The sequence below is a fragment of the Camelus bactrianus genome, chromosome 3, assembly GCF_048773025.1.
Source record: "Camelus bactrianus isolate YW-2024 breed Bactrian camel chromosome 3, ASM4877302v1, whole genome shotgun sequence".
NCBI lineage: Eukaryota > Metazoa > Chordata > Mammalia > Artiodactyla > Camelidae > Camelus > Camelus bactrianus.
In genome coordinates this window covers 56,305,970-56,332,854 of record NC_133541.1, presented here as the reverse complement: position 1 = coordinate 56,332,854, position 26,885 = coordinate 56,305,970, and the positions used below count along the sequence as shown (strand labels likewise).

Below are 26,885 nucleotides of genomic sequence, written 5' to 3'. Positions count from 1 at the left end.
GATGGCTGGATATAAAAGCCTAAAGTTCAGGGACATAATGGGGCTAAAAATACAATTTCAAGAGTCATCAGCGAATATAAAGTATTCACAGCCAAGGAGCTGAGTAAGATCTCCTAGAAAGAGAGTCTAACTGGAAAAGAGAAATCCAAAGATTGAGCCCGGAGGCACTCCAGAGTTGAGTGATTGGGAGATGAGAAGGAAGCAGCAGAGGAAGCCAATAAGGAACAGTTGTGAGGTAGAAAGAAACCATAAGATAAGCATCCCAGACAGCAGCATGTAAATCAATGAAGCTAGAACACTCCCTTACACTACACACTCAAAATAAATAAACTCAGAATGGATCAAAGACTTAAACTTAAGACAAGATACAATAAACCTCCTAGAAGAAAATATAGGCAAAACATTATCTCACATACATCTCAGCATTGTTCTCCTAGGGCAGTCTACCCAAGCAATAGAAATAAAAGCAAGAATAAACAAATGGGACCTAATTAAACTTACAAGCTTCTGCGCAGCAAAGGAAACCATAAGTAAAACAAAAAGACAACCTATGGAATGGGAGAAAATTTTTGCAAATAAAACCAACAAAGGCTTGATCTCCAGAATGTATAAGCAGCTCATACGACTTAATAAGAAAAAAACAAACAACCCAATCCAAAAATGGGCAGAAGACCTAAACAAGCAATTCTCCAAGGAAGAAATACAAATGATCAATAGGTACATGAAAAAATGTTCAATGTCACTAATTATCAGAGAAATGCAAATCAAAACTACAATGAGTCAGAATGGCCATCATTCAAAAATCCACAAATGCAAATACTGGAGAGGCTGTGGAGAAAGGGGAACCCTCCTGCACTACTGGTGGGAATGCAGTTTGGTACAGCCACAGTGGAAAACAGTATGGAGATTCCTCAAAAGACTAGGAATAGACTTACCATATGACCCAGGAATCCTGCTCCTGGGCATATATCCAGAAGGAACCCTACTTCAGGATGACACCTGCACCCCAATGTTCATAGCAGCACTATTCACAATAGCCAAGACATGGAAACAGCCTAAATGTCCATCAACAGATGACTGGATAAAGAAGAGGTGGTATATTTATATAATGGAATACTATTCAGCCATAAAAATCGACAACATAATGCCATTTGCAGCAAATGGCATGGATGTCCCTAGAGAATGTCATTCTAAGTGAAGTAAGCCAGAAAGAGAAAGAAAAATATCATATGAGATCGCTCATATGTGGAATCTAAAAAAACAAAAAACAAAAACAAAAACAAAAAAACATAAATACAGATCAGAAACAGATTCATAGACATAGAATACAAACTTGTGGTTGCCAAGGGGGCGGGCCCGGGCAGGGGGGAAGGGACAGATTGAGATTTCAAAATGTAGAATAGATAAACAAGATTATAATGTATAGCACAGGGAAATATATACAAAATCTTATGGTAGCTCACAGAGAAAAAAATGTGACAATGAACATATATATGTTTAAGTATAGCTGAAAAATTGTGCTCTACACTGGGATTTGACACAACATTGTAAAATGATTATAAATCAACAAAAAATGTTTAAAAAAAAATGAGATGAGCATCCCAGCTGCCAAACAAAGAATATCTCAGAAAGGGAGTGATAGTTGTGCCAATTTTGCAGTATCTGTCAAAATGTGACCATACTCTCTCATTCAGTAATTCAATTTTAAACTATCTATTCTACAGAAATGTATAAGTACACATAAAAATTGTTTTGCAGAGATATTTACTAAAATATCATTTGCTATAGCAAATTAAATGCCCATTAGTAAAGGAATGCTTAAATTATTGTACATCTGAACAAGAGAACAAAATGTAACAATTTAAAAAACCTGGCAGAGGTAAGTTATTGATATGGAATGACCTCTGAATATTAAGTTAAAAAACTACTCTAAGAACAATCATATGGAATGATTAATTCCACATATACAGAATAAAATATATATACATATATATATATGTGTATGTGTGTGTGTGTGTGTGTGTGTGTTACGCACAGAACAGGCAGGATAGTATAATAAGAGAAAGCATGAGCTCCAAATCAGACTTCCTCAGATATAAATTTGGCTTGTGACCATTGACGAATTTCTTAACTTCTCTTGACCTTCCTTTCTCCTATGAAATCCCTCAAAAGGAGGTTCTGAGGACTAAATGAGTTAATATACAAAAAAAGATCAGTGTCTGGCACATAGCAATCACTCAATGTCTTAATAGTGTACATTATAATATATAATAACTATACATGTGAGTGCATAGGAAGAGATTTTGCAGTTGACTTCCCAAACAGTCAACACTGGTTTTCTCTGAGAAGTTTGGGGCTGAGAGTTGGTAGGAAGGTGGGGAGATGGCTGAAAGGGACTTAAACATTTTACCATATATGTGTATATATTACTTGAATTTTTCATAATATACTAATGCAGATTTTTATAAAAGTATAGGTGCATTTCTTATTAAATTTTTAAACTTTTTTTTAATTTAAAGAAGGAAAAAGATTAGTAAACATTTATGGATCTCAACAGCTATTTCTTGCAATTTCTACTCAATGATCTATGGTTCAGCTGACACCAAAAATACAAATCCAAGAACTGGGATAATGTGAAGCAGGCAATACAACACTTTCTAGCCATCTTCAAGAAAGATACACAGACACGTGGTAATAAAATTAGAAAAGACAGAAAAGAAGAGCTTGAATAAAATGAAATAAAGAGGAGAGAATGAAATCAAGCACAGATTCATAGACTCTGAGTCTAACCATTCAGGCAAATCAAGAGCTGTATCTATCACACCTGAAAGGGCCAGTCACCCAGCTTCTCCTGACACATTTCAGGTGGCATAGACAGCATGTATCACCTTGTTTTAATTTAGTCCCTCATTGACCCTACTTGTCTCATCTGAAGTAATATGAACTTAAGACACTCTCTACCAAGATTCTTGGCTACATATTCTGGCCTCACCACCTCGTCTGGGTGAGCCCAGCCCTGCCCAGTGTGGACAAAGAAAGCATTCCAAACAGCAGGATGCTACAGTTGTTTCAAATCTAAGGCAAATACAACAGATTCTATCCATTTAAAGATGCCAACAGGTAGAATGGTTAAGACAGTATGAATGTACAACTGCATGACTTCTGACTTGCACTAAATTCTGCTTGTAGAAACAACAGGTATTTGCAGGAGATAGATGCTGGAGTACACGCTATGCAGACTTAACTCTTTTGTACATAACTCAAAGTCTCTCATCATCTCTTTCTTTGTCTTCAGTACAAACCCTTCACCAGCTCCTTCCCAGACTTTCCCAAGGTGGAGCTCACTACTCCATGTATGGCTCTACCTCTAATTACTATTTACTGCATTTGCATGTTTTTTTTCTCATTATAATGTCATTAGCATGCGAGGGAGCCTGGTTGCCAAGGCAACCAGGAGTGGTGAATGCACAGCACAGCCTTTAATGAAAACTTAACCCTACTTCTTTTAATTCACACTGTGTTTTTTGGTTCACTTCAATTTTGTGGTCACAAGAATGAAAATATCCTGCAGTTACCGCTTCTTATGTGGTGCTGCTCCATTGTCTTGAGAACCTTTGTGTTCTCCTGAACATACTAACAACACTGTATTTTTCATAACTAACCTTGAAAACTTCCTCTGATAGTAATAAATTCTCCTTCTAATCAACAGTGCTCACTCAACACAATCCTTTGAATATCTAAAATAGTCTATTTTTCTCCAGACTAAATATTCTCAGGTTTTTCAAATTTGACATGTTTTCTGCAGTCCTTATTCACCTAACTGCCTGCCCCTGAAGCCATCCTAAATGATTTGATAGAGAACAAACTCACTCCTTCTATAGCATCCTGTCAATCTGATAACCTTATTAAAAGGAAATAAGAGATTAATTTGACATGGCTTCTTTTTAGCCAATCTACAAAGGTATGCTTATCAAAGCTGGGTATGATAATAAAAATGATTTGTCAGGTGATCAAATAAAGATACAATTTGTTCAAAAATCTCAGTCACAATAGGTAAAAATGAGATGATACTTGGCATTAATAAAAGCAAAATCCTAAAACTAGGCTCAGAAATTCAGCTACACAAATAGAAGAGCTGTTGCTTAACAGCAAGGCACATTTTTAAGCCACAAGAGATACAGATGCCTTCAAGTTCAGGAGAAGCCAAAGTGTGAAGGGCTGTCATGAAGGCATTTCTTAGAACTCAGTTTGTAATTGTTACATTTGCAGGATAAGGAGGACAAGGTCAACAGTATTGCAGAACGGTTTAAAGAAAGTAAATCTTGTATGAAAAAGCAACTAATGACCACAAAAACCTATTATTTTCTGGTATCACTGTCTTTTACAATATAAGCAAAGATGGAATCAGTGGGACTAACCACTGAAGTAAGGCAGCCTGAGGAGTTAGAATTGAGCTCTCACTTGAGATCGAGTAGACTTGGAGAAGGAGACCAGTGAGAATGCTATTGTCCAACAAAATCAGCAGCGATGATGGAAATGTTCTTTGTGCTGTCCAAAATGGTAGTCAGTTGCCACTTAAAATGCAGTGAGTGCAACTCAGAAACCAATTCATTTCATTTAACTTTACTTAATTTAAATTTCAATTTGAATAGTCACATGTGGCTAGTGGCCACCATATTCTATGGCACAGCTACACAAATGATGGGCTACTACAGAGTAAAGTTCTGATAACATTTTAAGGTCAGACTATATTCTTCAGCTTTCCCCCAAACAAGCAAATGAGGCCTGGCAACATCTGAGTCATAGTCTAGGAGGAGGCCCTACTGTAGCATCCACTGTAGGCCACATCCCCCATAGAAGGCCCAGGCCATAAGAACAATTTGCCTTCAAACCAGGCATGAGAGTTTAGAAAGAGATGGGTGGTCAGTATTACCACAGACTTGAGAAGCAGTATGGCATAGAGTCCAGTCCACAGACTTGAAAACCAGACTGCCTGACTTCATATCCCAGCTCTATCACAAATTAAGTGTGACCTCAGCTTTTTCATCTATAAAGTGGGGATAATAATGGGTACTATTACCAACCAGTGTGAAAAATAACCTGAGTTAATACGTACAAAAGAGAAAAAAAACTGACATAATTGTTAATGAGTGTTTTTTCCAAAAAGTACATTTCTCCTTCAAGAGTTAACATATTTTGGCCAATCCCCATGAGTGAGTTAAGAGAAGGCTAGGATAAGTTATTTCTCCTTCCAAGCCTTTATTCTTCTACATAATTCAGAAGCCATCTGAACAGCTATTTGACTTAATCCAGCTTAGACTGGTTCATCATACTCCTGTCACCTACCCATTCCACTACTGCTAGCCCTTATTCCCTCCATCAGAAAGACATAAAACACAGCACATGCACAGCTGGCAAATATACTTCCTGAACCTTTACCCTCTCCCAGTCCTTGCTTTTTACTCCATTCTCTTAGTTATTGAATTTGGGACCTGTCAAAGTTAACATTCCTGCCTCAGCCTTCCAGACTGTCATATGATTCAGTCCAGTGCTTTCTACCCTTTTCACATCATGACACACATAAAAATCCATATTTGAACAGTATAATGGAGCAAACTAGAGAGGATTTGGTGGTATCTATATGAAATTTGGTGAAAAATATCTTAAATACATTTTCTTTATACTATACAATTATTATAGTAAATCCCATTCCTATTCCCAGCCCCAGGCTAACCTACTTTCTGTCCCTATAGAAAGGAGTATATCACTTTTCCCCAAATAATGGAAACTCTTTTCTCATCACTAACCAGAATTTGGATAATTCAAATCTAAATTGTACTCCAAAAGTGCTATCGTTCAGTAAATCAAATAGATCTTCCTTTACTTTCATCAACAAATGAAATGTGAAAATTTCTTATGATGGTATAAATAAATTGTGAATACAACTGAAATCACACACTTCAACCAGTGAAGTAGGTTTTCCTTAAATATACAAGATGTTGCTCTGGCTCTACTTGTCTTAATAATCATTCTTTACTATTCAAACCATGACACAGGCTAAACAATGACAAGTGAACCTTTTTTAACCCCTCATTTCCAAGGCTGAATTTCTGAATTGAATCCATAAATTTTAACAGTACATGTGAATACATTATCATAAGGTTCTAGCAATTTTCTACTAGGTTCATTAATTCAGCTAATTAAGCTATTTTTTCAAGCCAATAGCTACCTTTTAACAAATCTGCAAAGTAAGAATTGCTTACAAAAAAAATTCTCCTAGTTCACAAACTTTTTTTGGACATCTACTGCCCTTCAGTATGAAACAGTGGAACGTTGTATTCCAATCCCATTTCTTCAAACGAAGCTGAAAACAGATGTGAGTGAAGCACCTTCGGTTACATTAGATTCTCCATTTTGATACATCAGACTATGTGAAACTCATATACAGGCAAACTTCTACACGACAGAGTTTCTCTGTAAATAAAACATCGTATTATTTATATCTCAGTGTCTTCACAACTCTTAATGTGTGACCATTACACTGTCCTGTCACTGCAGTCACTCCACTAGTAAGACAAATTCAAGCATGTTTCCATAATAACTTATTTGTTTCAAAGTATGTATTTACCACCTGCAATATTTCATCTCCCATGATTTGTTTTGGCACTTCCTTATAGAGAACTGACATTCTTCCTAGCATTTCTCTTTAGGAATTCTAACTGTGCTGGAATTGGGCAGTTTCTAACATGCGTAAATTCACCAATCTGAAAAAGAAAAGTCTGTTTGACTTATAATAATCTAATGTCGTCTTTATGTCATCTGACATATCATCAATATGTTTACAAGTATTATTTGAGAGCACCACCTTCTCCATTTCTCTTGTTTTATTGGCCTAAGTTTCTAGCATGTTGGTAAAATAAGGACTTCTATCTTTGTGTGAGATGGTATGGCTTCAGCTTTTAATCATGTAACCATATAACTGGCTTATTCAGCTTAATCTAAATAAACTGAAATAGTTTATTGTTAGACACAATCTCAAAAAGATCTTTGGTTTTTGCATTGCTTTTGCAAAACTTAAAAACGTTCCAGTCTTCTGCACAGGATAAGTTTTGGAGTGAGGTGCCAGTGCAGTTTGCTTGGTACCCTGTCTTCATATTATAACTTTTCTTGCCAGGAAGGCATTTAGGCTAAGGGAAAAGAGTTACTAGGCACACACATCCAAGTTTCAGATGATTCTCATTTCATTACCTAACTACTGACTTCAACTTTTTTTGATACTGTGTTTCTCTAGGCTTTCTAGCTTTAATGAAAAGTTATCCATTAAGATTGAAAAGTAAGTACAATATCTGTAAAATTTAAATCTTTTTTAAATATGAAGACCTAATAGGGCCAACTGGCTTTTACAACATAAAATATATTTACAGGAATGAGAAATCATTGCTCATTAAAATATTTTAAAAAACAAATTTCATGAAAATTCAAACAAATAATCATTCACTTTTGTTTACTCCAAAAATTAAAACTTTGAAATACTCCTAAAATATATATAATGTATAAACTGGTATGGAATTAAAATATTTTGACAATTTATTTTCTGAAGCTAGAAAGCCTTTTAATTAATCAGCTTAATTCAAGGTACATTCAGAAGGTATATTCAATTATTATTTGATTTTTAGAAGTAAATTTTTTTTAATTTCTAAAAACAAACAATAATTTGTTACAAAATTCTAACAAGAATCAGACTTTGGCTAATTGTTCACACCAAAAGCAAAAACTAAATATAAGTAAAGTAACTAACAAAATCAATGTTTTATTTAGCAACACTCAGTATCAGAAAATAGTAATAAAAGTACTAAAAGCAATCATACATAACTCTAAGTCAGAAAAATTGTAAAATAGTGATGACAGCAAACTAAATTGAAATTAGAGTACAAATATTTTACATGTGTTAATAAACAAAATTTAAAAAAATGGAAGCAGCCCAAATACCCATCAAAAGATGAATGGATAAATAAAATATGTCGTATATATACACAGTGAAATATTATTCAGCCTTAAAAAGGAAGGGAATTCTAACATATTCTGTAATATGAATGAACCTTGAAGACACTACGCTAAGTAAAATAAACCAGTTGTGAAAGAACAAACATATGATTCCACTTATATGAGGGAGCAGGGTAGTCAAGTTCATAGAAACAGAAAGTAGAATAGTGGTTGCCTGAGGCTGGGGGAAAGGAGTTGTTTTGTGAGCACAGAGTTTCAGTTTATTAAGATGAAACAGTTCTGGAAAATGGTAGTGGTAATGGTTGTCTAACAATGTGAATGCACTAAATACTACTAAACTACTGCTGAACTGAACCACTTAAAAATAGGTTAAGATGGAATCTTATGTCATATATTTTTCCCATAATTTTAAAATACTTTCTTTTAAATGGTTAAAATGGCACACTTTAAGTCATATATATTTTACCACAATTTTAAGAATTAAAAAAAAACTTACTAATGTCAAGTGTATCACAAGAGTGTAGTTAGAATTGGAATGATTCAAGGTCCAATGTCAAGGGTAGGTGCTATGTGATATGGCTACTACAAAGAACTTCCAGGCCATAAATTCCACACCTAAAGCTTTTCAGTCCAAAATAATTAGTGAATTTAAGGAGTTTACAAAGGGAGCCACTCAAATAGTACTCAAATATCACTTCAACTACTATAAATTTCTGAATGGTTGTACAAAACACTATTAATGAATTCTGACCATTAGTATCTTGAGTCCACATGTAGCCTGTTCATGGTACAGTAATATGCAAGGCACAGCGATTAGGAAGCTCTGATCTAGTACTCAACTTTCAGCTTTCTCCCATATCAGCTTATCTGTCTCCCAAGCTCAGCATATTCTTAGACTATCCTCTGGGTAAATCTCATCCCAGCTCAGACAAGGCTTCAGATCAATGCTTCTTGCATTCTATGTCCAGGACATCTCCCTTCCAGCAAACCCCACGTTCATAAGCAGGACGCATAGAGTGGCTACAAAAAAGCTAATGCATCAAAAGCAGCCTAAATAAAAGCACCATTTGGAACAAGGTGAATTATATGACCTTCTAACTGTAAACCTCTATTTCTATGACTTATGAACACTTTTATGATTCGAGGTTATATAACACATAAATCTCAACTTTATATTCTGATTGCTTGTCCAGGTATCAGCAATGAATAAAATGCATACCAAAGAGGCATGCCTCATGATTATTTTTAGTGGCACTAAGATATGCTAGGTAAAACTGAGAAGTAAATGAAACTTGTCATTTGATGCTCTCTCATTTCTACCTCTCCTTTGTTGTCAAAGCTCACATAATGTCCTACAGTAGTCCAAAGGTCCTAATCCTTCAAAAGTGCTGCAAAGCACATAACTCAGCTTTCTCTGTTCTTCCCTTTCCTCCACCTAAAACCTACCCTAGTTTTTAAAAATATCAATTCATTAATGTCCCACTTCCACTTGGACACAAGATCCCAGTCAGGCTTTTCTTATAAGATTTTCTTATGAGAACGTCAACACCAGCTCTCACTTAGTGGTCACCAGAGCATATGGACCTGCCCTTCACCGGAAACAGTATCTCCACTTCAGGTTCTGCTATCCAACTCTTAGCTCATTAACCATTCAATGTTATCGAGCTGTTTTGTTAGCACACTGGAATTATAAATGACGGTCTTTCCTCTTTATTCAAATTTTACTATCTAATGTTATATAATGGGGCAAAGGGACATAAATCAACATTTGAAAATCTCATCCTAGACCAAATGCTTTGCAAACCATCTGTGGTGAAAGATCAGGATTTTTATTTCCAATCTGTCATAGACATACTTTTGTGAAAAACACTAAAAATGAATTACTAGAAAAAAATGAAATTCAAAAATCCAAAACATACAAAATACAAGCCCCAATTTGAAAAAAAAAAAAAAAAAAAAAAAAAAGCTCTCTCTTTTTAGGTTCACAGCAAATTTGGGAGGAAAGTACAGAGATTTCCCATATACCCCATATCCCTACACATGTATAGCCTCCCCCATTATAAGTATCTTTTTTAAAAAAATTATATTTGACAGACATAAAATTACTCTGTCAAATTACTTGCAAGTTTCTAAGCACTCATTTTCAATTTCTTTACTTACCTCCTTGTACTGGTACCTATCTAGGACCACAGTGAGTAGCACTCTCTCATCCCAACCCAAATATCTACCTCCATCCTATCACCAGAGTCAAACAATCCTCTTTGTAAAGAAACAGGAAGACAGAGAATGCCATATGCTATGGTTAGTGAAAAAGCCATTTGGGGTGCAATACACATCTGTCATCTGTGGAATTGTAGTTCATAGAAGATGATCCATTGTCATCAGCCATTCACCAAAAAGAATATACTTTCAGGTTTATGAGAATAACACAGGCTAGGTGTCTCATATGTGCCTTTCACTTTGAAAATTCTCATTGGTTTAGGGTAGTTAAAACCCCTATTCTGGTTCTTGATTATTTACATAATAAAGATCCATTTAAATGCACACGCACTACAACCTCCTGAAGTCAGCAGGAGGTGAACATGAAAATCTGAGACCAAACTTCCCTGCATGTGCACAAAGCATGTTTCCATTGTGCAATTGCTTTACAAATAAGAAATAAACCCTGGATTTATAAGACTTGGAAGAAAAGGTTTAATGGCTTCAACTGTTTTCCATTACTGGAAAATTTACATGCTGAAAAGTAGCAAAAACCAGTGCAAAAGAATAAACAGTGGGTGCACTTCAAGGGCTTGCTTCTTTCAAGAATCAGGAGTAAAATTGGGTTTTATTAGCTGTTTCATTAAGTTTTACTTTGAAGAAAAACAAACAGTGAAGGCATATGTGCAACATCTGATGAAAAAGGGATTTTATTCTAAACAGTCTCTGTACAAAACTCATTAATGTAACATTAAATGTGAAGACTTGTCTAGCAATTTAAGGATAATTTTACTCATTTTAGTTTATTTATAATTTGTGACACAGTTTATTTAACATATTCTAATCTTTAAATCACCATGTGTACTAAACTAATATATTAAATCTGTCTTTTCAATGACATTTTGCAACAAACATCTACAGCAACTGTTAGAGGTAATTAGTACATGAAGTTTGTAACAAATTTAACACCTAAAGATAATACAGCTGAATACTGATAACTTAGAAAATTCATGAAAACACATCATTTCTTCTTAATCAAACTCCTAATTGTAAAGATTATTCTTAAACTACAAATACACGTTTTTAGAAAAATCTAAATATAGGTATTACTATAATCCAATATCAGAAATCTAAGCATCTCATATAATACTAAAATTATTAAATAAAAGTAAATATTTTTTCCTCGCAGCAAATTTAGGCATGCTGGATATTCATCATATTCCCACTCGAAGAGTTTACTCAATTGCTGTTTTTCCATTTCAAGCCTAGATGTTGATAAGAAGCAACTAAATTTTGTTAGTAGGAAAAAGAAAAAAACATATATTACAGTTCTGTTGTGTTGGTTACAAAATAGTGTAGGCTTCTGGTATGTAGCAGATTAAACTTCAGCTTCTAAATGGATGAATTCAATATTAAACTACCAACTGGGGATTAAGACTGTAGTCTTGAAGGAAACTTTGGCTCCAATCTTGACCCTACCTCTTCTTTTTTTTTTTGTTGTTGTTGTTGTTGTTGTTGTTGTTGTTGTTGCAGGGGGAGACAATTAGGTTTATTTTTAGAGGAGGTATTGGGGATTGAATCCAGGGCCTTCTGCATGCTAGGCATATATTCTACCACTTGAGCTGTATCTTCTCCTCAACCCCGCCTCTTACATAAAGACCATGCAACCTTGGACAAGTCACTTAACTTCTCTAAGCCTACCTGCCTCATCTGAAGTAGACATAATAACAGCAAACTCATAGGGATATTGTGGGGATTAAATTAAATGCAGTATTACATGTACATAACAGCACAGTTGGTGCTTTAAAAACGGACTTTCTTCTTTAGAAAACAATTATTACTCATTTTTCTCAAACTAATTTAACTTAGCACATAGTTTAAAAAGTCAAACAACACTAAAATGAATACATATATAACAAATATCAGCAGCCCTTTTCTTATCACTCTCCATACTCTGGTCAGCCTATCCAGAGGCAATCTCTTGTAACTTTCCTTGTTACATCTTCTGCCATTCATCTCCAAATTCCATACATTTTCTGTATACAGCTTTCCCCTGAGACATCAAATTTAGATATTATCTATTAATTTATTATGTAGATAATATATTTTCAAATTCAGTGTGACCCCCAAATTAAAATACCAAGATCATTAAAAAACGAACTGGTAAACTCATACATTGGAAAGAATATATAGAAGAAATAGTCTCTCTTAGGAGCCTATGGAGTGTCAGTCCAAATCAGTTGTAACCTATCATTAAGGGGTCAATGCCTCAGAGCACAAATAGAAAATGGATTTATTTTTTCCAATAACTGCTCTTGGCTCTCCTGTGTGGAATCTTCTTTCCCATCTGTTAAGTGTGGCACATTGTTTGCATTAGTGAACCCAACTTTTACACCTCCCTATATCTTTGTCCTTTGGTAGTGCCTTTCCACAATGACTCTGAGTTTGGCCCCCCAAGGAAAGCTCAAGTAGAGGTCTGAAAGAGTGCTTGAGAGTTTCTACTTTCTTCCTTTGGATCCTAACCACTGCCATGAGAACGGGCTCAAGCTAGCTTGATGGAACCAGGCTGAATCATTCCTCTTAGATGAGGCTCTCTTAGACTAGCCAGCTCCCAGCCAACATTCAGCTGGATTGTAGAAAGATAAATAAGCCCTGTGGACATCAACTGAGCCTGCCACAGATCAGAATGGCCCAGCCAATTTGTAGGCTTCTGAGAAATAATAAATGATTGCTGTTTTAAACCATTAAGTTTTATAATGATTTATTATGTGGTAATACCTAACTGATTTATTAGGAATCCTTAAATAACAACTTGGTCCCAATCTGTAATTTTTTAGATACTTTCAATTATTAGAACTCTAACCTTCAGATAATTAAGATTCAATCTTATATTATTTTTGTTGTTCTGATGATTTCTGACTCAAAATCAATTTGAAGTTCTTTTTCCCCCGTAGTTCAACCCACACTCTCTGTAGCTTAGAATGGAGAAATGAAGGATTGTCTTGCTCAAAGAAATCTCCTGCCCCTCACTTCTTCTTCCAGGGCCCATGGTTTGAGAACTGGAAGTAGGAAGGAGGGTCATCCCCTTGCTTAACTAGGTGCACAGCCCTCTCCTGGTTGTTTGCTGTTGCCTCTCTGCCTAGTACTGAGTGACAATGTTCCCACATATGGCAGGTATCAGCTGCTAGCTCCCTCATGAGTGATTAAATGGGCTCTTCAGAAGATCCTGTAGGGAGACACCTCCCAGGACATTTAGTAAATCTAGGCAGTCACCATCCACCCTCTACCACTGCTGAGGTCCCTTTACCTCCTAGTTTGAGAAAGACAATTGAAAAATAGGTCAAGCCTGTCTACTCTCTGAAGTGACCATATGAAACAGATCAAACAGCAACCTCTTTCCCCTACTACTACTCTCAACTCCCTGTGGCCCGGCTGCAGCGGAAAATGGCAGATCAGCAAGTCTATGACTAAGAAAATGCTCAATTAGGCAATGAAGGGACCATTCTCCCAACTTGAAAGTACCCCCACACTCTTTATAAATGATTCTTTGGAGAGGAAGAGAGGCTTTTGGAGGGAATCTTTTCTCATTACAAACTCTGCACGTCTGCTCTGCTGAATCCTATTCTCATACCGGGGTAGTGTGGGGGATCCCAGTTCTCCAAAAATGGTTCTTCAGAGCAGTCTCTGAAGGCAGGTTTCTGGCCCTAGTGGCTAGTAGATTATTCATAGCAATCCAAATATAGAAAATGAGTTACTCAAAGTCTTTTGTCTTCAGCTTGGGGCCTTAGCTGCAATTCTGGAACAAGATAAAAAGGTCCCACTCAACACACTGTTACATGGTTATTTTAAAGTCTAAAGTATGCATTAAATTCTACTATACTGCATATCATTATGGAAAAATTCCATTTTTACAGAAATGCCAGTTTTATTAAAAAGACTGCCCTGAAGAGGTTATTTGAATGATACTTATTAACTTTTTATGTAGATTTTATGGTGTTTTCATGGATCCTAATTCATCAATTAAGGGGTAAAAGAAGAACATTGGAATTTTTTTAAATTTCTCATATTTTTTCAAATAAAACATTTGTCTAATAAAATTCTTCAGATAAATTATGGATTTTTCTTTTTTCTAGAAAATCATATATTCAATCATTCATTTAACAAATATTCGTTTGTGTACCTAGTTTACACTCAGTGATATTCTAGTTGCTTTGGGCATGTCAACAAACAAAACAAAGATTTCTGCCCTCATAGATTGAGTGGGGAGAAACACTAAACAATAAATATAATAAATAAGTAATTATAAAGCATGTTAGAAGGTGAATAGTATGAGAAAAAGAAAATGTAGAGGAAGATAAGGGAAATCAGGAGTGAGATTGCAGGTAGAGGGACCAAGTGGTTAGACATGTTGAATAGGGTGGTCAGGGAGGCCCCAGTAAGAAGGTGACATGTTAATAAACACATGGGATGGGAGGACAGAGGATGAGAGGATGGGGGTTGGAGGAAGTTGTTAGACATATCTGGAAGAAGAGTGATCTAGACAGAGGGGCCAGCCAATTCAGAGGGAGTGTTGGTGTATTTGAGGAACAGCAAGGAAGTCAGTGTGCCTAGACTGTTGCGAATGAAAGGAAGGAAAATAGGAGGTGATGTCAGAGGAAAAAGAGGGGTGGGAAAGGAGCAAATTATAGTTTACAAGCCATTGTAAATGCTTTGGCTTTTACTTTGAATTGAGAAGTGATACAATGTGACTCCATTTTAAAAGGGTTACACTATAGGATGGCAAGGATGGAAGCAAGCAGATGGTTATGAAGGTAATCATAGTAAGAGCAGATGGTTTACACCAGGGTGGTAGCAGAGGACATGATGAGAAATGGTCTGATTCTAGGTACTAAGAAGGTGGAGGCAATAGGATGTCCTAAGGGAATGGATGTGGGGTGTGAGAGAAATAGAGAAGTCAAGGATAACTCCAGTACCTTAAACAACTGAAAAGATGGAGCTGCCATCAGTTGAGAGAAGGTTAGTTTAGGTGACAGTGGGTGAGCAAATCTAGGAGTAGGAGGTTTGGAACTTAGTTTTGGACACGTTGAGACTAAGTGGAGATACCAAAGTAGAAATGTCAAGTAAGAAGTTGGCCTTATGAATCTGGAGTACAAGAGAGAAGTCCGGACAGGAGGTACACATTTAGGAGAAACCGTCATTTGATGTAATTTAAATGATGACCTCCAGGGTTATAAGATTAGCTAGAGAAGAGAATAACACATAGGATGGCCTGGGAACTAATATTATGAGGTTGTGGAAGAAAGGAGACTAAAAAGGAGTGAAGAGTAATGTAGGTGGTAAACCAAGAGAGTAAGGGCACCAAATTAAGAAAGCATATCAAGGAGAAAAGAATGATCAATCCTGTCAAATATTACTAAAAGATCAAATAATTTACCAATGAGTTTAGCAGCAATAAGCTTAGAGGTCACTGATGACATTACATAATAATATTGGACCCAGTGATTCATTCTACTAAAAAGGAATTTTACTATTTAATGAAAATTCTTCTAAAACAAATAGGGTTTTAAATTCTAGTCAATGACCCACTTATTTCAAATAATATATTATACAATGGAACACAATGAAATGTATTTACACAAATAAAAAACCTGGCAGAACTCCAGTTTATATGATTTAAATTTAAATTAAAGAAAGCCTTTAGAGTGCTTACTATGTATACTAAGCACCAAGGATCTAGAAACAAGCATATAGAAACAAAATTCCTGCAGTCAAGGAGCTTTCAGATGACTATGGGCATTGAAGCAAGTATACAGATAATCACCATACAAAATTGTGCATCAATTGTGTGGAAATACAGAGAAGGGGCTAAGCCAAACTTATGGGTCAGGGTTGCCTTAACTGAAGGAGATAATACTTAAATTTAATCTCAAAAAAACATGTAGTGATTATGGGCAAAAGACTCAACCAAACAAATCACAAAGGAAGGTACAAAAAAACTAATAAATGTATGAAAAAGTGCTCAAATGTAATAGTTTTTAGGAATGCAAATTAAAACCACCCTGTGGCCTCAGGAGGCAGGACTTCAAATCTTCTCCAAAAAACAACTTTGAAACTGTTCAGAATTGTTAAAAACAACCATTTCAGGAATCTGGCAATCAATCAAAGTCAAATAACATAGTAAGAAGCACTTATTCATGAAACACTGTCGAAATTAAGGTAAGAACAGTGGGACTCTGTGGCACTCCTGCCTGGGGCTACTGCCATCCCTCCCCTGTGGTCAGGTGGTCAGGGTGAGGGTTCCCCTGGACCACAGGCTTGGACAGCTTCAACACCAGAGAGGCCCAACTAACTTGGCGCCAAAGATGAAAATATGCAGTCCAGCAGCATCGCCAGCAAAAGTAGCAATCTCAGGAGCAAGTCTGAGGTAGCCATCCCAGTTGGGACAAGCAACCTCCTGACAACAAAACCGTAAAGGTAATAAGTAGATTCTGGAAATGAGAGATCACAGAGCAGCTTGAAGTCTACAAACAACCCTGGCTGCCTCCCACCCACGTGCCTCGAGAAAACCATACTGTTCTCACATCCTGGGCTGATGGTGGAGCTGCTCACACGAACAGAGGACATGGGAGAAACTAGAAGGCAAGGCAGACTAGAAACCTGCCTGAACTTTGAATGTGCTCCCGAACCCACATACAGATCCTCAAGAAGGGGGGAAGTATTACTATATCCAACATGCTCAGGTGTTCCAGCATAACCTCTGACCACAAAGTTATGCATAAATAAATGTTGAGCAAATGAAGCCAGACTAAAAAGAGTACATCTTTTATAGGCATGAACTGTATATGCTTAGCTAAGGAGACTGATTGTATCCTGAAATAATGGAGAATTACTAAAGGATTTTAACCAGGGAGTAATGGATTGGAATTGTGTTTTATAAGATCACTTTGGCAGTGTAGAAGGCAGGTTGGCAGAGAGCAAGATCAGAGACAGAGAGCAGAAACAACAGCCTGGGCCAAGTCAGTGGCAATGGGAAAGGAGGGCAGAGGAGGCAGAGAAAGCCAATTAGACAGATTTTTAAAGGTGGAATAAACTGATATAATGATCCATCAGGTCTACATATTGAGAATACAGAGGAATGTAAAAGCCTTCAGGTTCATGGCCTGAGCCAGAAGGATGGTAGGACCATCTACTACAACAAAGAATTCAACTGACTGAAAGATGATGAGCTCAATTTTGATCATATTGAGCTCAAGGTTACAGAACTCTAATCTGTGAGATCACTTACGTGATCAAACTTTGTATAAAGGCTATTATTTAGAAAAAGATAAGAAATATATGGAAATACAAGACTCTAGTGGTCCAAAGACCTGGGTTCTTGCTCCAGTTGTAGCTCAAACTTGGGGCAAGTCAATTGTTGTCTTGGTGCCTAAGTTTATTCATTTATTTAAGCTATCTTGATACAAAATGAAGAAAATAAGACTGCCCTATGTACTTACAAAGTGTCATGAGCTAAAAAGAATTCTGTAAAGCAAGAATACATGCAATTGCTGCTATAGTGACCAATTTGTTCTGGGAATTGTCACTAATACAATATGACCAAAATGAAGCCATAAATATTGGAAAAGAAACCATATTTTCGCTATGTCAGATGACATGGAAAGCACCAAGAATTATTTTTAAAAGCACAAGAAGCAGTAAGATAGTTCATTTAGGTAACCAGTTACAAATATACCCAGCAGAATCAATCTTTAAAGTGAACACCTATTGTAATCCTAAAAGGGAAGACAATGTTGTAGATATGAAATGTCACTCCAATATTATAAATTTAAAAGAACCACCATTGAAATCCCAAATGGGAAATACAGCAACACTTATTTAAGTGTACCTAAAAATGAAAGCCTACATATGAAGGAAATTCACCAAAACAACATAGCTGTATTTTTGATGACTTTTTTCTATTTCTACAAACATTCAAGATCATGGTAATGTTGTCTATAATTGGAGGCCTTATCCAAGGCTTTGGAAATAAGCATTTTTCAAGTTCAAGCATAAAATTAACTCATAATAGATCAGAGCAGATAGGCAAATCACCCTTAAGAGAAAGAATAGCTCTCCAGTCTGCAAGATTTCACTATAATCTGACAGCAACCAAAAGAGACTGGTCAGTTATTCAAAATGAAAAAAAAAAAGATCAGTGGAGGAAATATTGGCATTGCCCATTACGCTATTCGAGAAAGAGATTCTTACTCTACAAACTTTAAACAACTTGGCCTCAAAGATAAGACTACCCCTACTGCAGAGCAAGATGTATGATGCCACTCTTATATTATGCTATGAAATATTTCATTCATACGATTGCACATGAGAATTTATACTCATTCTATGTTCACAAGAGTGTTATTTGTCTACCTACAAAAACAAAAATGAATATCATGATGACAGGAGCATTCCAGTTCATTTAACAATTTTATTCATTATAAATTGATAAATTAGATTTTGATATATTTATTTCAGGACATCACTGTTGAAGAATATATATACATATTCTTTGACACTGCATGATGTGGATCCCTCTTTGAGAGACAGCTCCATTCCATTCTATCTGAATCTGAGGGTCAAATTCTGTGCTTCATAAACTTAACAGTGTTAACTCCCTACAAAGTTTTTTGAAATACAGCCTGCCAGCCTGCCTGATGAACCCAAACATCACCCCATTAGGCAAAAATGTGCTTTTAGTTGGTAAAAGTGCACAACTACTATCATTATTTAAACTCATTTGATAAATTTGTAAAGTATTACAGCTTTCCTTTCTCTGATACTCTTGATAATCTTTAAAAATGATATTCAAAAATATTTAATTCACAAGCGATACAACCTGTTCTTGAAATGATTGCTTAAGATTTGCATATGCTTAAATGACAGATCGTATCATAACACACAAAAAAATTATGAATGAAAAATCTAGGTAACTGACTATGATTCAATGTTTATTACAAAAACACAGCATGCTGCTCCAAATGCATTTTTCTCCTAATCTCCAAAGATAAACTAAAAAAAACTCTAGTCTAATTAAGAGACCATGTGAATGCAATATATATAATTTTTATCTAGTGACGTTTGGGGCCAGAAATGATATTTCATTAACTCACAATAGATGAATGAAACAAATACAATATTACACTAAAACTAATAGCAGTAAGAGGCTCACAACCATCCTAAAAAGGATTAATACAAGGATATATTAAAAAAAAATTTTAGTAAGTTGGAGGAAGAAGAATAAAAATTAGGCAAAAATTAAGTATTTCAAACCAACAAATATATTTGTTACTCACATAAAGCAATATTATACTTAAGAAACCTATGGGAAATATCTATCCTTTCAGTAAACCTTAAAACTGTCAGTAAATTTTAGCAAAGAATATATCTAAACATATTGTTCATATAGAGATTAAAAAATTTAAGTGGATATTTAATATTTCACCTTTCAAATAAAAATTCTTACTTCCAAATATTAAATGTACAAATTTCACAAAAATGAATGGATAGGCAAAGTAAAGTAACTGTATGTAAGATATTAATTCCATTATTTATTCTCTAATTTGACTATGTTTCTGATAGAAATATCCAATTGGGTTTATATCAGCAAATTATCAGACATACTTGAAAAGCATTTTTAATCTTCTTTAATAATGTTGTACTTTAGAAATCAAAGAAGTGAAATCTCTTAACAGAATGAGGCTATGTAGTTCAAGATGTCATCATCTAACAGAAATTCACCCCCAATTCTCTGTTTAGTTCCCTACTTCAAAAAATCCTGACTCAAAATTTGTAGAAATAATGGGTGAAGTTGTAAGACATCATAGTAAGTGAAATAAGGCAGTCACAAAAGGATAAATACTGTATGATTTCACTCATATGAGGTCCTTAGAGTGGTCAAATTCATACAGACAGAAAGTAAAGTGGTTGCCAGGGGCTGGGGAGGGGAGAAAGAGAAGTTAGCGTTTAATGGCTATAGAGCTTCAATTTTGCAAGATGAAAAGAGTTCTTTCGCTGAACAATAATGTGAATCTACTTAAGTCTACTGAACTACACACTTAAAATTGGTTAAGATGGTAAATTTTGTTATGATATGTATTTTATTATAATTTTTAAAATAAATAAAAATATGTAGAAATACTACTTGATGTTTCTAGAGTCTTCCTGAGTTCATTCATTAATTTTAATATAAATGATAAATAAATATATGGTGCACTTGAAGAACTCATAATTTTAAGACATAAGGGGAAAAAAAGAAAGCCAACTTAATTAAATTAAGCTATATTATGTTACTTCATATATGCCATATATGCTTTAAAACAGTATATTCCTGGCTGTGAGTTGTTAATTGCGGGAGCAAGGTAATAGGTACATGGGAATTCATTATACTATTCTATTTATTCTTGTATGCTTAAAATTTTTCATAATAAGACATAATCATAATAAAGATAGCTGTGCAAAAAAACAAGGTGTGAAATTCAGCAGGGCAGTAGGATTCATGGGAACTGTAGGGTGGGTTTTCTAACAAGGCAGTATTAAAAGATAGAATGAAGAAAATATGGAAATATTTTAAATCTATCTTAAAAATATGAATTTGATGTAATTAGGATAATGGAGAAGGGTTTTAAGAAAATCAATGTGAATTAATCAGAGAGAAAGACTACTGAAAGGAAGGAATTAAAAAGGAATTTAAAAATCAGGAATCAAAAAAAATTTTAATTGTTTTAATTTCTAAGAATAAAATAAAATTTAATAATTTTACTCTATATAAATTAGGAAATAAGCCCTTTCAATAAGCAGTTCCTAAGCTTATGTAAAGTAATCAAAATATTTCTAGTATGTTGCTATGAAATTTCAAAATACAATCAAGTAGGTTTAACTGAAGAGACAGGGATTAATGGGGGCTGGGAAAGGGAGGAGAGGTCTTTTAATTCTTCTTTAAGAATAACATATAAAATAATCTAGTACTAAATGTATAAAATCTAATCTCAAGATTAGTAGAATATTTTGTTTTCAGTATCTGAATGTTTTCTCTTCCTGTTTCTGCTATACTAAAGTAAGAGCAGAAAGTTGAAAACCTATGGGAAATTATTTTATCAGTAACCTGTGAAAGGTGAAATCACAGAACTAATGGACACATATCTAATGACAAAAACACAAAAACAAAAGAAAAAATTTTAGAAGGCAAATTGAGGCATGAGGATTAGAATCAACTTTTTCCAGACTCCTGTTAATGTTGATATTTTGATTTCTTCCCATGAATTACAAATGTTCTTAATGGCATCTAGAATTATGAATCCTTTTCAGAAGGCTTTCAATTGACTTTGCCAATATCCAGTCAGAGGAATCACTATCTTTGGCAGCTTTAGCCTTCTGAAATGTATTTCTTAAAGAATAAGACTTGAAAGTTGAAATTACTCTTTGATCCATGGGCTGCAGGATGGATATTGTGTTAGTAAGCATGAAAACAATATTAATATCATTGTACATCTCCATCCTGGGTGACCATCCAGGGTGACCAAAATATTAATGAGCAGTAATATTTTGACAGGAATTTTTTCCCCTAAAAAGTAGGTTTCAACAATGGGCTTAATATAGTCAGTAAACCATGTTAAAAATAGATGTGCTTTGTTGCTCCATTTATAGAACACAGGCAGAGTAGATTCAGCATCATTCTAAAGGACCCTAAGATTTTCAGAATGATAAGTGAGCATTGGCTTCAACTTAAAGTCAGCAGCTACATTAGCCCCTCACAAGAGAGTTAGCCTGTCCTTTGAAGTTTTGAAGTCAGGAGTTGACTTCTCCTCTTCAGCTATGGAAGTCCTAGATGGCATCTTCTTCCAAAAGAAGGCTGTTTTATCTACACTGAAAACTTGTTGTGTAGTATAGCCGCCTTCATTAATGATTTCAGCTAGATCTTCTGGACAACTTGCTGCAGCTTCTACATCAGCACTTGCTGCTTCACCTTGCACTTTATGTTATGGAGACAGCAGCTTTCCTTCAATCTCATGAACCAACCTCTGCCAACTTCAAACTTTTCTTCTGCAACTTCCTCACCTTTGTCAGCCTTCAGTGAATTGAAGAGTTAGGGCCTTGCTTTGGATTAGGGAAGTTCTGACTGGTTTGATTTTTCATCCAGACCTCTAAACCTTTCTCCTTATCTATGATAAAGATGTTTCACTTTCTTATTGTTCATGTACTCACTAGAGTAGCACACTTAATTTCCTTCAAGAACTTTTCCTTTGCATCCACAATCTGACTGTTTGGCACAAGAGACCTAGCTTTTGACCTCTCTCAGTTTTTGACATGCCTTTGTCACTAAGCTTAATCATTTCCAGCTTCTGATTTAATGTGAGGAACATGTAACTCTTCCTTTCACTTGAACACTTAGAGGCCACTGTAGGGTTATTAATTGGCCTAACTTCAATACTGTTGTGTCTCAGGAAATAGAGAGGCCTAAGGAGAGGGACAAAGATGTGAGAACAGCCAGTTGGTGGAGCTGTCAGAACACATACATTTATTAAGTTAGCTGTCTTAATGGGAGAGGTCCGTGGTACCCCAAAACAATTACAATACTAATGTCAAAGATCACTGATCACAGACCACCATAACAAATATAACAATAATGAAAAAGTTTAAAATACTGCTAGAATTACCAAAATGAGACACAGAGACACAAAGTGAGCAAATGCTGTTGGAAAAATGGCACTGATAGATTTGTTCAATACAAGGTTAACACAAACCTTCAATCTGTTAAAAACGCAATATCTAAAAAGTTCAGTAAAACAAGGTAATCCTATAATGTGTTTCAAACAACTGCATTCATTGTTATTTACCATCTTCTGCTCCCCTTTCTTACTGTAGACAATTCAGAATAATACACTACAGACCAGTATGGTATATTTAGTGCTACTAGATTTTCATAGAGTTTTCTGAAAATCTAACTACAATTTCACTTATAGCATTATTTCTGTAACAAAAAGACAGTGAAAATTTCAGACAACTAACTAAAAATTATATGTATCCACGTGCAAGAAACTGTGCTAAACTTTTTTAATGCAAACCTCATTTAACCTATACAACAACCATGTTAGGTGGGTATTACTGTTATTCCTATTTTATAGATACAGAAAATAAAATTTAGAGACATTAAGTCATTTGTCAAAATCCAGCTAGCAAATGGTAGAGCGAGGATTTGTACTCAGGTCTATCTAACTTTGAAGTCCATGCTCTTAACCATTATCTTTAATATCAGATCATCGTGTTAAACAATGGCTCTCAACAAGAATGTACCACCTTTCTGAGGGGCTTGATGATAGTGGGGTAGGAGAACAAGAACTGTCCTGCCCAGATGCCAACTGTATCAAGCCCTGTTGAAAAATATTGATTTAGAAATATTCTCCCTGATATGCATACTTTCAGATAAAAAATTAGGATTATTTTAACTACTTTAAGAAGCTTCTTTCTTTAAAAAATTTTAAATTATTTACATGTTTCATTAATTCACACTGCTTACCTCATCAACTTCACAGAAAAAAATGGTATTTTGCCTTACTTAAAAAGCTGAATTATACCAATCCTCTAAATACTGTCACAATTCTCTAAGAATTAAAAAATAAAATGGGTGGTGTCTAAGTGATTAAAGACTAGGCTGAAGCTATGAGTGACAATATATGTACTCTTTAAAAAGTCTCTATATATAAGGCTACATGAGGTCCTTTTTAAAAATAAGGCACAGGAAAAGGCAGAGGGAGACATTACAAAGTTATACAAGGAACTTTTGGGGATGATGGACATGTTCACTCTCATGATTGCAGTGAAGGTTCAAGGTCCATAAATAATGTCAAAACTTACTCAATTATACATTTTAAATATGTACAGTTTATTATTTGTCAATTATCTATCAATAAAACTATTCTTACTATAAAAATAAATTTCTAGAGCCTAAAAAGTAAAACAACAGTCTAAGTATTGTCTCCAAACAGTCCCACAAAAAGACTGAGATGTAATACAGATGGAAGGTTTAAAGGAAACAACCCAGTGACTGATTCACAATTTCCTTCGTAAATATGGTACAAGACTACAGAAATTAAGTAGCAAGAATACTAACATTTCAAAATACAGAAGAGAGGGATTTCCTTGCCTGGAGCCCCTTTTCCTAATTCAGATCAACAGCATGCACCGAGGCAGGACTGGGTGAGAAACCACAGTCACACCATGTAGACAACCAATCCCAGAAGTCATCCACTGGCCACACAAAACCCACATATTATGCATCACTGGCATGTTGGGTTTGGTCCTCACTATGTTTGAAAAACATCTTTTTAAATTAGTTGCCAACATTTAAAAATTCAGAGATTTCTCCCCTCAAATCTTTTTTACTTTTCTTGTAAGATCTGTAACCCTGGGCCCATGTTTCCAACCTGGTCTCAGGCCAAGCACTCTGGTCAGCCACAGGCCCCAAGACTCAGTGTCCATATCATTTTGCTCCTGGCAGTTTGACTCATTTACACTGCCATACCAGGTCTACACAGAGTTTTGAGTTTGTAGTACTTGCCCTGAGGCTATAGAGATTTCTCTGAAGAATGTTTTGTTTTATGTTGATACTATCTACAGGCTCACCCTTACATTAAAGAGAAAAGTCCTTAATTAGAGGTGCAATTCTCACTCCAAAGGGTAGGGAACTTTACTAACTCAGCAGGAAGTGGCAGCAAACAAGAAACTAGACTTAAGCTATACCCATCCCAGAAGTAGAAGCCGGGCCAAGAATAAAAACAAATCCTGGAAACTGGTTCTTAGGGCACTAGTTTCAACAAATTCACTGAAGAAATTTCTGCCAGATATAATTTCCCTCCTGGAAATCTTCCCCAGGGCCCTCCAACACACACACACACACACACACACACACACACACAAACGCACAAGCACACACTTCCCACTCCATCCCTAATCTTCCCCACCCCCATTCTACTAGGTCACTGAAATATTAACAGGAATCTCTATTATCCTGCCTCCAGCTTAAGATAAAAGAAAAATTCTTTTTTTTTCCCTTTAACCTGGGGAAAAGGGAAAGTTCCCATGGAATAATCACACAAATTATTACAGGACAAAAGGAGTCAGAAACCTATACATATCCAATGAATAAACAAGCAGCATTTTAATCATTATATATTAGAAGCATTGACATTAAAGCCAGAAAGAACAAAGAGAGCTGTTATTACTATTAAGATTTTCCTACTCAATCCGTTAAATAATACAGAGAAATATTACCAAGAAACCAACAAAAACCTCCTCATTTGCAGATAATCTCACTCTACCTAGGAGACACAAGAGAAATCACTGAAAAACTATGAAAACTAAAAGGAGAATCCAGTAAGATGATTGAATGGTCACTAAATTAAGTCAAAAATTAGCAGTTCTTTTATATGTCAATAATAATCATAGAAGAAATAAAATGAATAAAAATTCAAACATAATAGCAAACAAACATAAAATACTCAGGAACAAAATTAATAAAAGGCACTAGTAAGGCCATGTTATCCTGGAGCAAAAGACACTTCAAGGGTTTATGACTCTCTCATCACTAACTTAGAATGGAGAAGAATCCACCACTAGAAATTGACTCTACACCTTTGAACCGTCATATGAGTCCCCTTGTCAAAGCTTAGCTGGCAGGTGACTCAAGAGGAAATCATGGCTTCTCTCCCCAGTGACAATCTAGACCTGATCAAGACCTGCATTTCCCTGGCCTCTAGTTCCCTGGCCTCTAGTTCCCTGGCCAGTCATAGGAATCAGCTCAAAACTATTCACATTTCTCAGACCTCATATAGGAAACAGAGCTAATCAGCATAGATTCAGGACTCACCATTATTTCAGGAATCAGATAAGATGCTAAGCACAGAAAACTTACTTATTCTCTAAGAAAGGGACTTCAAGTGACTCTTAAAGAGCTTTTGGCAGAGAACCTCACTAAATGTATGTGTGGAAATAAATGAGTAGAAAGACCTTTTACATTATTATTACTGAATAATAATTTAATTATTGAATATAACCAAAAGAAAGAATGTTTTGGAATGTGTTTATATTATTAAGAAGTCCCCAATTAATACAGTCCTCAATATTTCAGAATTTGTGATTGATTGACTATGGTTTGGTTTCAGGATTATCTTTCCACTATCTGAACAATAGTAGTTTCCTAAGAAGATTAATAGTGTAAACAAATGGCTCGAAGCACCATAGAAGCATCTGTTTACATTCAAATAATTAATATGCTAAGCACTCTTATCTATTAAATTAAAGCAGGTCACCTAAGGACTTTTCTAGATAATACTTCATTAGCCTAATTATAATGGGTATATATAAGTTGAAGTAATAAAATGGACATCTGTTTTAAAACATTCTTCAATTTAAGCTTTTTACTAAATCAAACTAGCTTTCATATATTACTTTCAATTACTGAGGTTTTACATGGGAAAAAAAAAGCCCTCCATTAAAGTAGGAAATAAAATTCTTACCTTTGAAGTTCTCCATTCCCAACCATCTCCTATCTGCTGTGAATGTTTAATGAATTCTGCACAATCATGCTGGAATGTTTTTTCTCCAAAGAATTCATCTTCTTCCATACTAAATGATAAATGAAATATAAA

At 35.2% G+C, this 26,885-nt stretch overlaps 1 protein-coding gene across 3 annotated transcripts in view; it reads right to left on the bottom strand.

Moving 5' to 3' along the window:
- Positions 1-26,885, bottom strand: part of ATG10 (autophagy related 10) — a 210,416-nt gene that overhangs the window by 169,637 nt on the left and 13,894 nt on the right. For all 3 annotated transcript variants that reach the window (XM_074360322.1, XM_074360323.1, XM_074360324.1), the window contains exon 2: positions 26,754-26,862. In XM_074360322.1, coding sequence (XP_074216423.1) covers positions 26,754-26,861 — 108 coding nt within the window. In that variant the 5' untranslated portion in view covers position 26,862. The remainder of the gene's footprint in view (positions 1-26,753; positions 26,863-26,885) is intronic.